This window comes from Gopherus flavomarginatus, chromosome 7 (genome assembly GCF_025201925.1).
Source record: "Gopherus flavomarginatus isolate rGopFla2 chromosome 7, rGopFla2.mat.asm, whole genome shotgun sequence".
Taxonomy (NCBI): Eukaryota; Metazoa; Chordata; order Testudines; family Testudinidae; genus Gopherus; species Gopherus flavomarginatus.
This window is the reverse complement of record NC_066623.1, coordinates 78,590,294-78,604,915: the sequence shown is the minus strand read 5'-3', so window position 1 is coordinate 78,604,915 and position 14,622 is coordinate 78,590,294. Positions and strand designations below refer to the sequence as shown.

General features: G+C 40.5%; 1 protein-coding gene across 2 annotated transcripts; it reads right to left on the bottom strand.

Annotated features, from left to right (window-relative positions):
- Position 1: 1 nt before the first annotated feature.
- LRRC39 (leucine rich repeat containing 39) lies at positions 2-12,741 on the bottom strand. 2 transcript variants are annotated; one of them, XM_050963623.1, is made up of 8 exons: positions 12,652-12,741; positions 9,553-9,763; positions 8,495-8,600; positions 6,986-7,142; positions 6,578-6,714; positions 4,455-4,600; positions 3,318-3,470; positions 2-1,753 (listed from the first exon to the last, which is right to left on the bottom strand). In XM_050963623.1, exons 1-8 carry the CDS (start codon positions 12,689-12,691, stop codon positions 1,579-1,581), a joined length of 1,125 nt encoding a protein of 374 aa, XP_050819580.1. In that variant the 5' UTR covers positions 12,692-12,741; the 3' UTR covers positions 2-1,578. The 2 variants fall into 2 exon arrangements, with proteins under 2 accessions (XP_050819580.1, XP_050819581.1); XM_050963624.1 differs by having other exon boundaries at positions 9,553-9,710; positions 12,652-12,724.
- Positions 12,742-14,622: the final 1,881 nt, after the last annotated feature.

The window sequence follows — 14,622 nt, the reverse complement described above, 5'->3', positions numbered from 1 at the left end:
GATGAAATATTGATACCTTCCGTCAGTGAAATTCGCTGTTTGCATAATAGATATAGAAAAGGGCACTGGCTCATGATGCTCTGCTTATATAACTCAATCCTGACCTTCATTTACAACCTCTGTGGGTAATTCATTGTCCAGTCCTTATCTCTCAGCAGACAGTGCTAGTTGATATGCTTTGTCATATGGCTACTTTTCCTTGAGGAAGCAGGGTGAAATAGCCATATATACACTGCTACCTCAATATAATGCCACTTGATATAACACGAATTTGGATATAACGTGGTAAAGCAGTGCTCTAGAGCGGGGGGGGGGGGGGGGCGAGCCACACACTCCAGTGGATCAAAGCAAGTTCAATATAACATGGTTTCCTATAACACAGTAAGATTTTTTGGCTCCCAAGGACCACGTTATATCGAGGTAGAGGTGTACTTGTTCCTGAGATGAATTTTTTTTTAGTTAACGGAAGCACCAGGGAAGGGGGTGGGCTTATGAATGGGTATAGAGAGGGAGAAGTGGGACACAGCCTTCTCCCCAACAAAGGGAGCAAGTAGAGGCAGCACAGCCAGAAGGGAAGACGCGGGGCCAGAGTCTCTCCGCTTCTGACCACGCTGCTGTCCCCCTAGCCTCTGAAGCAGCTGCAGCTTGGGGGCTGGCAGGCTGCAGCCATGCTGCCCGGCCCAGCCCGCCGGAGCAGGCTGGGGCCATGCCACCCGATCTGTCAGAGCATCTCTGGCCAGGCCAGAAACATCCTCCCTAGGCCCTCCCCAGATAAGGTGGGAAGGGATGGGATGGGGAGAGTGTGGGGGTTCTGGGCTAAGGGTGGGGTCATGGGGGTGGTCACAGGGGTTACTCCTTTGACTCCCAGCTTCTCCCCGCAAAATAAATTTCCCCACCAGTTGCTGTCCTGGCCCATCAGGTAAGCAGCTGGCGGGCCAGGACACTTTATTTACTTAGGTTTACCTCCATGCCTGTGGATGCTCGACATAAACAAACCATCTCGGCCCACCAGTGGCTTATCCTCGTGGCCCAGAAGCCAAAGTTTGCTGACCCCTGAATTACAGGGTCGGCTTATGAATGGGTTATAAACATTTTCCATTTTTACTTCTCCAACTTGGGAGGGGTCAGCTTATAAACGAACCGGCTCATGATCGAGTATATATGGTAATTTATTTCACTTAGGTCACTAGATCTTTCTAGAAACACCTCCATATTTCCCCATCACATGTTGGTGCTTTTGCACGTGCTGGCAGGAAATGCTGGGAACTCCAGAAACTCCATGATAAAAGCATCAGCTTCTCCTGCTACTCCTTCAGTGTAACTTCCAGCTCAAGGAGACATATCTGTGCTAGCTGTGATTGAGCTAGTGAGGTAAAAATAGAAGTGTCACCACTGTGGAACACATGGCAGGAGAGGCTTGTTAGAGTTAAGTATGTACCAGGATCATATTCAGAGGTAACTACATTTCTGTTCTTAGCATGTTAGCTCACGTATGTCTCCTCAAACTGGAATTCACACCAGTGTAGAGACACCCTAATTCTGCTTGACTGCATTTTAATGTTTGCTAATATTTTTTATTCATACTGTAGTTACAGACAATACAAATCTCATACCTGCTCTGCTGAGTGACTCTTGAATATACATATGCATGAACTGAATACCAAACAATTCCCGTTCCTCCTCCTCTTCCGTATTCTCACATGGGGGGAGTGTTACCTGCAGCTCCAGTGGGTTGTCTCTGAAGTTGACAAATCTGGTAATTCATCAGAAAACAAGACTCTTGGAGGTCCTTTCCTCCCCGACCGAGAACAACTGTTTGAAAACTAAATTAGGCTGCACTGAACAGTGCTTCAGCAAAAGAAACTGTAATTAAGGGCAATTTCTCAGGACATTATCTTTCAAGTAGTTTTTCTACTTAATGGTAGTGTGGTATGTGGTTTATCTTAACTGATTTAGAAATAGTCTTAATCTGAACATTATTTACATCATTTCTTAAAATGGTTTCTATGCCAAACTTGTAGTTTGTACAGTTTAACAAGGATTCCCTATCATGTTTAATATGTTGTGCACACACTTGAAAACATAGGCCTTAGTACCTGTTGTCAGTACCAAGGCCAATTCAAGCAAATCTAGGATCTCCAGTGAACAAATTCAGGTGTTCTTACTATCCCTATGTTTATTTAAGTACATGTTTGTACTGCTCAATAAGATAATGTTACACATTTTCGTAATATTTTGACATCAGGCTACAGAAGCAGATGTTTACTCTGAAACCAGAACAAAATATTTAAATTAGATCTATTGCACATGAGAATTTTTATTTTTGATAATAAAAACCTGCTGCAGAGTTTATGCATTTCTAGATATAGTAGCATCCCCAAATAACTTGAAAACATAGGAATTGCCATACTACATCAGACCACGTGGGCATGAGCTCGACTGGCTATCCCAAGCCCCCGCTTGTGCTACCAGGCTGCACTGCGATTTTTACCATAGTAGCTCAAGCAGTGCTTGCAGAGGTACATGTATGCAAGCTGGGAATTACACCCTCAGCTTCAAGTGGAGACATAGCCTTAGTCTGGTATCCTGTCTCGGGGAATGGTGAATACCAAGTATTTAAGAGAAAGCAACAAGAACTGTGCCATAGTGAATAATAATAAAAAAAAAAAAAAACACCACACTAATCTGCCCATAAGGATTTGAAAGAAGTTTTCCTGGTCAGTTCCTGGTTAGCTTATATCTTGAAGCATTAAGATTTATAGCTCACATTTTTATCCCCAAATATAAATAGATACTCATTTTTCATATCTTAATATCTAATCCTTTTTTGAAGGGTTTTAGGTTTTTGACCTCTGATACCTCGTGGCAGTGAATTCCCCAGGTGAAATATACGTTTCACAAAACATTCTCCTTTTATCAGTTTTTAATTGTTGCTTTTCAATTTTTGTCCCTTGTTCTTGTGTTATGAGAGAGGCTGAAATAGTGATGCCCAACTGTTCCACTGAAGGCCAGCATCCACAACCCTCACAGATCAAGAAGAACGTAAAGATTCCCTTAACCTTTGGGACTCTAAATACTGTGTTTACATCTGCAATAAATCCATTTGGTGAAATGAAGGAACTCAATACTGTCACAAAACTTTATGGTCCAGATTCTCACCTGGCATAAATCTGTAGTTCCACTGATCTCAGTGGAGCTATACCAGTTGGTGCCAGCTGAGGATCTGGCTCCCTATCTATTTGTTATGCAGCAGTCTGCACCGTAGGAGAATTTTTAAAGGCAACCTTCAGGTACCTGCAGTATTGTTGATATTTTACCTGAGATTTGTCATTTGTTGCATGCAAGCAGGAATATCCCGGAGTTTGTTGTTGCTGAGGACAAGAGTGTTCAGATTTTTCATATTACTGATGGTTTCCGGTAAATGGGTTATTTCATTCCGTTGGAGCCATAAAGTATGGAGGTTCTCCATTCTGTAGAAGTAGAGGTTTCTACAATTAATCCAGAATTAAGGAATACTTGATGATTAACCATTAATTTAAAGTTGTTGATTCACTTCAACAGTCATGTATCTGATATAAAGAATGCAGTAACGCTGAACAGTCTGGGAGCATATGTAATTCTGTGGACAAGTTAATGACAGAAAGGTAAGGGAACTGTCATTTGATTCATAAAATCTACAGAATCGTAATTCCAATTATTTAATTTGAACATTATTTATATCACTTCTTAAAACGGTTTCTATGCCAAACGTACTTTGTACAGTTTAACACAGAGCTAGGCTAACTAGTGGGATGACTTAAGTTTTAAGGGGATGCAGACATTGGCATCTGCATCCTTGGCTCATGCACATGTTCAGTGGTGTAGCATAGCAGAGGGGATGTGCTGCCCTCCCCGGCTCCCAGCTCCACACCACTGGTTGGTGGAAATTGTGATAATACAATGTGATACATTTGAAAGCCTTTTCTTCTCAGACACAAATATGGCAAACCTAGAACGATTATGTAGAATATATGTAGATATATATTCAAGAAAAATCAACCTTTTAAATTGTATTTTAACAGAGATGCATTGATTGCATAAAAAAGGATATTAATGTTAGGAAACACAGGTTGAAGATAGTAGCCAAAATTATAAGTTGAAAATTTCTACAGCAAGAAGATTTAACTTGACAACAGAAATTTAATGTCTTATTAAGTATCAATTCAGTTGCAAGGAATTTTCCTTCTGAACAAAAAACAAAAAAAGCGCTCTCGTAACAAAATATTCTGCTTTGAGATATTCCAGTTATTGTAACAGTATAAGCAGATGATGCCAGTTTAGAATAAGCAGCAAAATGTTAAGTAGCTTGCTTTATTTTGTTATAAAGTCAACTTTGGTACTTATTAATTTTAGAACAGAGTTGCATAACTAAATTTTCAATGCAATGGAATTAAAACTAAGAATGTTTTTTTTACCTGTCAATCGTATCAGGGAGTTGCTGAAGTTTGTTGCTCCCTATGTCTAACCATTCTAGACTTGGCATGTTCAGGAGAGCTGAAGGGATGGTAGTAAATTGGTTCATACTCAGATCTACATGGTAAAGCTTCTTTAGGTCACTGAGCTAAATAGAAAAGGGAAGACTCATTAATATGATTTCTTAATGCACATTTGTACAGACTGTGCAGTAAGCGATGTTTCATCACAGCTGCTATTTAACCATCTTGGCCACAAAGACAGAAAAATTCAGAAAATACTACAACATGTTCTGGAACCCATGCCAGACAAGTGATTCTGGGTTGTATGAGATAAGACAGGGGGCCAGAATCTCATTTACACTATTGCTCCAGTGATGTAGAGAGACTTCAGTATAAGTAAGAATCTGGTCTAGAATCTTAAAATTTATTTATGTCAGGAAACATTCACTTGACTTCATAAAAGAGGGTGACCGGAGAGCAAGCGTGAAAAATTGGGACAGGGAGTGAGGGGGAAGGGGGGTAATAGGAACCTATGTAAGACAAAACCCCAAATATTGGGACTGTCCCTATAAAATCGGGACATCTGATCAGCCTATTATAAAATATTGCTAACTTTGCTAGTCGAACAACAGCCAGATACATTTGGTAACTTCTATTCAGTTAATATTATATATATTTATTTATTTTAAAGCTGACCAGTTTGTTGGGTTTTACAGACAATGTTTGAACTTAATTCTGCAAGGCACTGAGCACCCTAAGGGCTAGTCTACCCTGGCAATGCTAAAGTGCTGCCACGGCAGTGCTTTAACATGCCTTGTGTGGTTGCGGCAGAGCGCTGGGAGAGAGCTCTAAAAAACCCACCTCACTGAGGGGCGCAGCTCCCAGCACTGGTGCACTGTTTACACTGGCACTTTACAGCACTGAAACTTGCTGCGCTCAGGGGGGTGTTTTTTCACACCCCTGAGTGAGAAAGTTGCAGCGCTGTTATCCTCAGTCTCCTGTAAAGTCAGTGGGGATTGAGGTTACTTTAATATCTGTCAGGGCTGTAATTTTTGTAGCAAATACAACTAAATAAATAGCAGAAGTATTTGGTTACTTTGTAGCCAAGGGACTGATATGGAGATATGCATCCTTTTCACATGTACGTCATCAATTACGATTCAGCCCAGGTAAGTAGAGAGCAAAAGTTTTTACACTCAGCTGTTCTGTGTCCTCTATTAAAGGAGTGAATCCACTTCCTTGTGCACATGCAGTTGTCTGCATCACACAAATCACTACCAGAAGCAGCAGTCTTTGTAGAGAGACCACTAGCTGAATGGGGAGGGAATGAACTATGCCAGGGTGGCTAAACTTACTCACCCTCCGAGCCGCATATGACAATCTTCAGAAGTTCGAGAGATGCGATGTGCCTGCTGGGGCTCAGGGCTTCAGCCCTGCTTCTGCGGAAGCCCCAAGAGCTGGCAGGCATGCCCCACAAGGCAGAAGCCCATAGCCCCACCACCCTGCTGCAGGGCAGAAGCCCCAAGCTTACCCCCTCCTGTCTGGTAGGTAGAGAATGGGGGAGGGCAGGGGGGGTCTGCGAGCCACATTTTAACTGTAAAAGAACCATATATGATTCACGAGCCTCAGTTTGGCCACCCTGAACTATGTTCTCACCTTTAAAGGTGACTTCTCTAAGGTCATAGTTGAGCCAGTGGGCCAGATCCTCAGCTGGTGTAAAACAGCATAGTTTAATTAAAATCAATGGCTTGATGCCAGTTTACACCAACTAAGCAGCTGGCCCATTATTTATATACTCCCCTATAAGCCTGGGCAAAATTAGGCTCAGTTCCTGCAAATACTTTGTTACTCATGTGGTTAGTCCCACTGGCTCCCATGAAAATAGTCATATAAACAAAGATTACGCATATTCTTAAATATTTGTAAAATCAATGTCTTAAAAATAAAGTGAAAACAACTCATCTATCAGGCAATTCGTGCAAGACCTTCCAGTGGAAATGTACTATGTCATTTTACAGTCTAGAAGAAAACAGAAGTTAAATTTTTTTCCTGAGAATAATTTTTCTAGCTAGTGAAAACATTTAATATATAGCTATGGATAAAAGGATTTGTTTTTCTCAAACCTGAGGTGGAAGGTCACAGATATCCCTGTTCACAGCCAGTTCCAGTCTTCCGAGGCTGATGCAGTTACTTAGCTCTTTCGGAACAGATTTAATTTTATTATAACTGAGGAGCAGTTCTTGGAGGTTAGGCAGCTGGCCTGCAAAGGCAATGATCAAAGAGAATCCACCTGAATATTGGGTCTGAGGAACAAACTAAACCTTTCAGCTGTGAAGTGCTGGGGTTAAACCTTACTTTATTGGGGTGGCTCATTAGTCTAGCATGAGCGCTCTTGGTCTGCTTATTGAAAGAAAGATGCAGTTAATGGAAATTATGGGATTTGGTGTGACGGCTGCTTAATCCAGAAGCAGCCGTCCAGCTGAGTGACACAGAATAGCTTGTTTTTGTTGTTGTGTTTAAATACCACTTACCAATCTCTTTAGGTAGCTTTTCAATGGCATTTCGGGATAGGTCCAGCACAATGAGATTTTGAAACCTTCCAATGAATTCAGGAATTTTCACCAAACTAATTCTGTGAAGCTGCCATTCCTGGAGGTGGTTCAGTTTCAGTAAGCAAGAAGGTAACATCTAAAAATAATAAAAAATAAAATCAGAAGGAAATTCCACTTAGTTTATGGAATGAAAATGGACTAATTGTAAGTGTAGGAAGATTTTGGGAACATGGACATTTAGATTTACATTAGAGAGGAAGGAAACAGTTTTGTTCTTCTGATCACTAGCTACACAACATGCAGAAATTAATTCTCATTGCACCTCAAGAATAACCAGCCCTTCTGTTTGTGCCCAGAATTTAGGCACCTGCACTGCCAGGACTCAGCAATGCAAGATCCCAGAACCAAAACAAACAAAAGTGTTTGAACTTAAATGATGTTTAGTGTCTGTCATGTGGATTTCATAACATCTGTTCAAAACAAAACGACAATGTTAGGTAACTGCACTGTAGAATGTATTTACATGTTTTATATTAAAAAAGGACCACCTATAACTTCTAAAATTGTACAACATTTCTAAACAATTGCTTACTATAAAATAATTATAGAATAGGTTTAGTAATTTGGTTTGAAATTCATTGCTCTGAGTGGTTACACAGGGCTTGTATGGGATGGAGGGACTGCAGTTTGTCAGGAATTAAATCTTCCCCAAACTCCTGTGTAAGACACATCACCTCCCTGGACTGGAGTAGGCACCATGGCTGTTACAGTGTAAGCTGAAGTCACACCTTCACCAGCCTGTACCTGATCCAACTCCCATCAATGCCAATGGAAAGATTCCCAATGACTTAAAACTAAAATTGGCTCAGGCATCTTGTCTTCAACTTTTCCTTCATGGTGGACACTAGAACTAGCATAAAGCCAGTTCTGCAACCTACAGGGACTGGCAGGGTCCACCCTGCCACATACTCTGCTGCTGCCCACCTTCCATGCACTGGAACCACAGTGGTCCCATTGTTCTGAGAGCCTCTGTGCCATTGAATGAATTTCACCCTTAGAAAGAGAAGAGAAATAACCCCAAGAAATCTTTTCATTTTGTTTACAACACATGACTTTCACATTACAATATATGTCTGTGTAGTTAGCAAAATTAATACTTCTTGAATTAAATGCATAAGACATAAAATACGATTAAGTTTTCCTGTTCATGTGGGAAGACTTTCTGGGCTGTGGGTTAGTGGTGAAATAACTTAGCATTCAATATTCTACTGTTAGAATGAGCAAGTTTAATTTCAATAAAATCAGGTGTTATTTACATTCACAGCAGTAATTTAACTTTCCAGCCCTAATCATCTGTGTATAGTGCTGAGCATAATGTGGGCACTTAATAGATGAAAAGTAATACAAGTAGCTGGGCTAAAGATGTAAAATAGCTTAACTCTGTAATTCACTAACCATGGAACCTAAACAATTTCCTGTTAACAGTACCTTCCATTCTTCTTGTTCTATCCTTAATATAACTCTTCCATCTTCAGTGATAACTTTTTCTTTAAGCTTGGCTAAACTGACTCTTTCCTCCCAGACAAGCGTCAGTCTACAAGACAAAGAACTCTTCTTAGTTGTGCAGCTATGCTGAGCAACATTTAGTATCCTATTTTGATTGCCTGACGTAGCAAAGAGGCAACTTTTTGGCGAGAAGCCTTCATGGAGGTCAGACAAGTATTTATCTTAATGGGATACTAGATACACTTTGGGAGGGCTGGAAATGTAGCAGTTCATTAGCTTAGAGAATTAACAGGCATTCTAATGTTTTGAGTAACGTACAAATGTTTTGCAATTCTGTGAGATCATATTTTAAAATCTGTATGAAGCTATTTTATGGAGATAAACTAACTACTTCCATCAAGTTTTATAATGTTTCACCAAGAACAACAGGGGGAAAAATAATGTAAGGGGACTGTCCCAAAGACGATTCATTTTAAGGGGAGCTTGTAGCTTTTTTATAGGTTGGAGAAGCACTAAACTTCCTTAATCTTTTCACTTCCACAGCCTCTAGATGCTATAACATAGATTATCCATCCAGAGACTGCAATCTGGTCACAGACAAAAGATAATTGACTTCTTTACATCCATATGTATGAAGTCAGCCTGAATTCAAATAAAGTTAATGCAAGTCGTCATAGACTAATCAGTGACTATAAGAGATCAAAATAATATTAAGTGGAGACTGTTTCTAAATGGAGGGCACTTGTCAACAACTTGTGCTATAAAAACATGAAGAATTTCTTTTACGCTATTGCAGTGCTATGAAGACAGTGGAAGCTGTTGTAGTTTGATATATATGCCAGCAGAATCAGCAGATGCACTAATTTCTATTTACAGTTGAACATAATTCTCTGGTAGAGCTGAGTCTACAGTCAGATTTCTTTCAGTGGGAATTTTACCAGAGCAAAGATTGCAGGATTGGATCTTGCGTGTTCCAGAAATGACCAACCATATCGCCTGTGTTTAGCTTCACATTTCTTCCTAACTTATTAGAGACATACCTGCCTACAGCTCTCTGTCTGAATTCCTTTTCCTTCCGTAATTCTTCATTTATTTTCTGAATTCTCACTTCCCAAAGTGTCTTAACAGCAGAGAATGATCCAATGCACGGTGCAGTTTCAGTCATTGTTCTTACACATTCTGGTTCAACCATAGGCATCTGCTTTTGAATAGCACACTGATTGCCATCATCATTATAATCCCATACGAGAGCTGGACATGCCAGAAGGAGACATCAATGTAAAAAAATGATATGCCTGTTTGATTAATTAAACACAATCAATCAGTGAGCAGAGCTGTGATGGAACTCACATCAACTGACTCCTGTCACACATATAGAATAGTTAATCATGTGTTCCTAGTTATCTCGTCACATAATACAACAATAAGGAGATAAGACCTAAGACCAGCCATACTGAGTCAGACCAAAGGTCCATCTATCCCAGTATCCTGTCTTCCGACAGTGGCCAGGGCCAGGTACCCCAGAGGGAATGTACAGAATAGGTAATCATTGAGTGCTCCATCCCCTGCCGCCCATTCCCAGCTTCTGGCAAACAGAGGCTAGGGACACCGTCCCTGCCCATCCTGGCTAATAGCCATTGATGGAGCGATCTTCCGTGAACTTATCTAGTTCTTTTTTGAACCCTGTTAATAGTCTTGGCCTTCACAACAGCCTCTGGCAAAGAGTTCCACAGGTTGACTGTGCATTATGTGGAAAAATACTTCCTTTTGTTTGTTTTAAACCTGCTGCCTATTAATGTAATTTGGTGATCCCTAGTTCTTGTGTTATGAGAAGGTGTAAATAACACTTCCTTATTTACTTTCTCCACACTAGTCATGATTTTATAGACTTCTATCATATCCCCCCTTAGCCATCTCTTTTCCAAGCTGAAAAGTCCCAGTTTTATTAATCTCTCCTCATACAGAAGCCATTCCTTACCCCTAATAATTTTTGTTGACATTTTCTGATCCTTTTCCAATTCCAATATTCAATTAAGTTAAAAGGTAACAAAGGTAAAAACAGCTAGAAGATCATACATTCTACTCAGCACAGAATTAGCCTGTGGAATTCACTGCCATGAGCTATCTTTGAGTGCAAGAGCTTGGTAGGATTCAAAAAAGGTCAGAGTCTAATACAGAGTGTGAGAACATCCAGAGTGAATAAAACAAGATTAAAAAGTATAAGGATTAACCTTTATCCATCAGGGGATCAGTCAGTCACTAATTGCCTGGGGTTAGAAAGAAAGCTGCCTTATAGGCTGACTAATAATAATAGCCTGTTTGAAGGCTTCCTGAAGATTCTGGTACTAGTGCCCGACAGGCAGGACACTTGGTCATTCCTGTGCTCCTGTCTGGAAGGCTTCCTCTCAGCCACTCTTGTATTGGGTTTTTGTATTCTAGCAATAGGCTAGAACTGTGAAGTTCAGATCTGGCGCTGAACTCTCTCAAAGTTTGGGGCAGGGTTAGATTGGGGTTCAGAGTTGGCATATAGATTTGCAGGGCTATGTAGCAATGCTAAGACCATATTAAACATTGCATCAGATTTTGTATTATAAATGCCTACTACTTGGTGGAAGAGAGAGAAGGAATACAGTCTCAAAAACCCAGCGTCAATCTGAAAAGCCTGAGAATGTTTTTTCAGCCAGCCAGCCAGCTTGCTCTCCAACAGTAAAAGTGTAATATCAACCTTTTCCCTGTAAGCATCTTTCTTCCAATGGCCAGTGTAGAGTCACTTGTTTGAAGGCATCTTTCCCAGCATGCTTTTCTTTTAGCTGGCCTTTTAAATGTGGCAGAGCCAAACCAGCTGCTATACTACGATGGCTATTTGGTATTTGATGGCTACTTGCTAGATATTTCTGCATCCAAGCTGATAAGTATTCCTACTATGTTTTCCCTTTCTCTTATTGCAGTGGTGTATCCAATAGCCAGATTGTATATGGGGACTTACATCAAAGAAATCTAGAAGAATACAAAAAGGTGGAAAAAGTATAAAGAAATGAACACTGAAAATGGCTCCTCATTGAAAAGACAGTATAGACTGGAGAATGGCGTTCCTCTGGAGCTACACCAATGTAAAAAAAGAATTTGGCCCAACTATTTTTGCACTGCTAATTCTTAACTGTGCTGTAAGAATAGAAGCTGTTGAGGGGGAAGATGGAGGTTTTGACAGCTGAGGCTGTTGATGCCCAGGAAGGTATGAGAGGTAGTTTAGGTTTGGAGCTCCCAAAAAGTGGTTAAGGCTTTTTTGCAGTGGAGAATGGATGCATCTTCTTCTTCTCCCGCCCAGCCTAATGTGGGTATGAACACAAACGTCTTGATGTATATTCAGGGATTAATTTGCCATCGCTGTAGCCCTTACCAGTAACCAGCTACGCACTGCTCCTCATCCCAATATCTGCCTTTGCACCCAACATGACTAAACACATTTTCTGTTAAATGATTCATAACTGAATTTAAAGTGTTATTAGTAGGCTTCAGAGTTAACTGTCATTGAGACAGCTCAGTCAATTCCTGCTTCTCATAGCTATTATTTTAGGTTGTTTGGAGACTGGGAAAACAACATTCCAGCACTTGACATTCAGTTCAAATTCCTGTATTATAAGCTTGTGTCATGTCAGGAACTGTATTTGCTATGTGTCTATGATACCTAACATAATGGGACCCTCAACCCCTGACTGGGGTTTCTAATGCTACTTGTAATACTAAAAATTTGAAGGTTTTTTGGCCATCTATTTTAAAATTAAAACTTAGGTTTTGGACCACTGTTTTGTGGCAAAGGGTGAATTCTTCAGTAAATTGCACAGCTACAGAAATCATGGAACACGAGGCCCCAAGTATAGGCTTTTGTTTTAAACATATGTAATTATGTAATGAGAAAACTATGAAAAGTTGAAAGTAGAACATTTTGACCCCACCCCTTATACTTCTCTCTCGTAGACACGATAATACAATAGCAATCATGAACTGCCAGCCTTTCAGAAATGCATTCCCAATTTTAGCTGTAATATAACTGCAAATGTTCTATCTTGTAACCAGAGCTCCTGCCCTTGATTTCCTCCCCACATTCACTTCCAGACATATGGAAGCATTTTAGAACTTACCTAAATCATTTGATGTATTCACTGATTTTCCACAACTCATTGATGTCTGTGCAAGAGCAGGGCGAGGTTATGAACCTTGTCTGTGTTACTAATGTCTGTCTCTGATACAGACTCCAATTAAGTGAAATGTAATGCCAGCCCAGTTCTAATTTTAATCCATGACGTTGCTGGGATATCACATGGGACTACTTTGCAAAGCCACAAAGCATTTACCACTGAATGTCTTGCCATTTTTTGGAACACAATAACCTGTGTAAACTGTTTATGGAATAAACACAAATCAATACTTGTGATAAAAAAGAATCAGTTAATATATTTGCTATGCCAAATAACACAAACTAGATTAGAGTTTAGAATGACAATTGTTTGCTTTACACTGGCAATGTTTTGCTGCAAATAACAGTTTCATGAAAATATTAAATATTTGCCTACTGTGAAAAGTATTATAAAGCAAAATTAAACCCTAAAATGCACTGTCTTTGGAAGAGAAAAGGGTTGCTTTGTATTGTTCTGCTCAGCAACACTTGTAGTAAATTTAAACATTTGTGGAATTCCCAGACACATTGCTATACAGTTCTTTCTCTTCACTATAAAGTCCAGGGTACCAGCTGAACAGCATTAGTAATGAACCAAGAAGTAGTTCACTCAGTGCTTCTGGCTGCAGAAGGAAGAATTTGAGATGTTTTGTTTTTGCTGGTGGTTTTTTTTTTTCTTTCAGAATCTTGATGTAAATAATTTTTATAAAGGGCCATATTGTCCTCCATGCAGGAAAAACCTGCACAGGAAACTAAGTTTTACCTTCACATAGAACCAGTTCTAATCTGGCCCAGGTTGGTAGTGACAGGAAATCATTGCCATTTGATGAGGATTTGACATAGTGGTTATGAATCCACATTACAAAAACTCTTCACAAGCAGCACTCTTGGACAATGTCATTAAGTTTTACTGATTCTCTTTCAAGCAGTGATCTGTGGTTTCTGTCCTGTTCTTCAGACAGCCCTCTCTTGGGATCTATGTGCAGGTATGATCCATCATAGGAGCTTGCATTAGAACAGGCAGTTTGGTCCTCTACAATGATGGCTTTGCTGAAATCAGTGTGAATCACAGGTCACACAGCTCTCTGGCGACCATCTGCTTTTCCCAATGCAGTATAGTTCTCTCAGGAGAGTTTTGCTATTCTCTAGGACCACGGGGTCTCACTCTCTGGAAATAGGGATGTCATTAAAACCAGTGTACAACCAGTATGACAAGATCATCGCTATATTAGGCTTCACAATCCCAGTGGAAATAAAGCAACGTGATGCTGTGGGGACCGGTCTCCCTCTCCACTCTCTTTTCAGTCAGAAATCTCAACTCAGCTTAGAGCACTTGCACAGAGGTTTCCACAGGATCAGGAGAAAGGGGAATTTGCATAGGAGATGCTGCTGTCCCTCCCTTCTACACTCCCACCCAAGCAGTACTTGACTGGGCTCCTCTCTGTATGACAATTCCATCTGATAAATATTAAAGGTAAACTTTTAGGTAAGTGGGGTCTCTCTACCCCAAAAAAGAAGCAGGCCACAACCCCATGGATCCTCCAAGTCTGAGCACATCTCAGCCACGGCTTCTGGAGAACTCTATCCCGAGATTCTGTGCCCCTGCGCTGGCTCACGGGACCACCTCCTTGAGCTCCCTGAAATCAGTCCCAACTACATGCATCCCTGGGATCTCCTGTGAAGTCTAACCCCTGCACTGATTCTCAATGGGTTTAAGGGAATTGTGCACCCAGTCCCCAGCTCTGCCTGTCTTGCCAACAGCACACTGGATCCCAAGAGAGGGCTGTCTGAAGAACAGGACAGAAACCACAGATCACTGCTTGAAAGAGAATCAGTAAAACTTAATGACATTGTCCAAGAGTGCTGCTTGTGAAGAGTTTTTGTAATGTGGATTCATAACCACTATGTCAAATCCTCATCAAATGGCAATGATTTC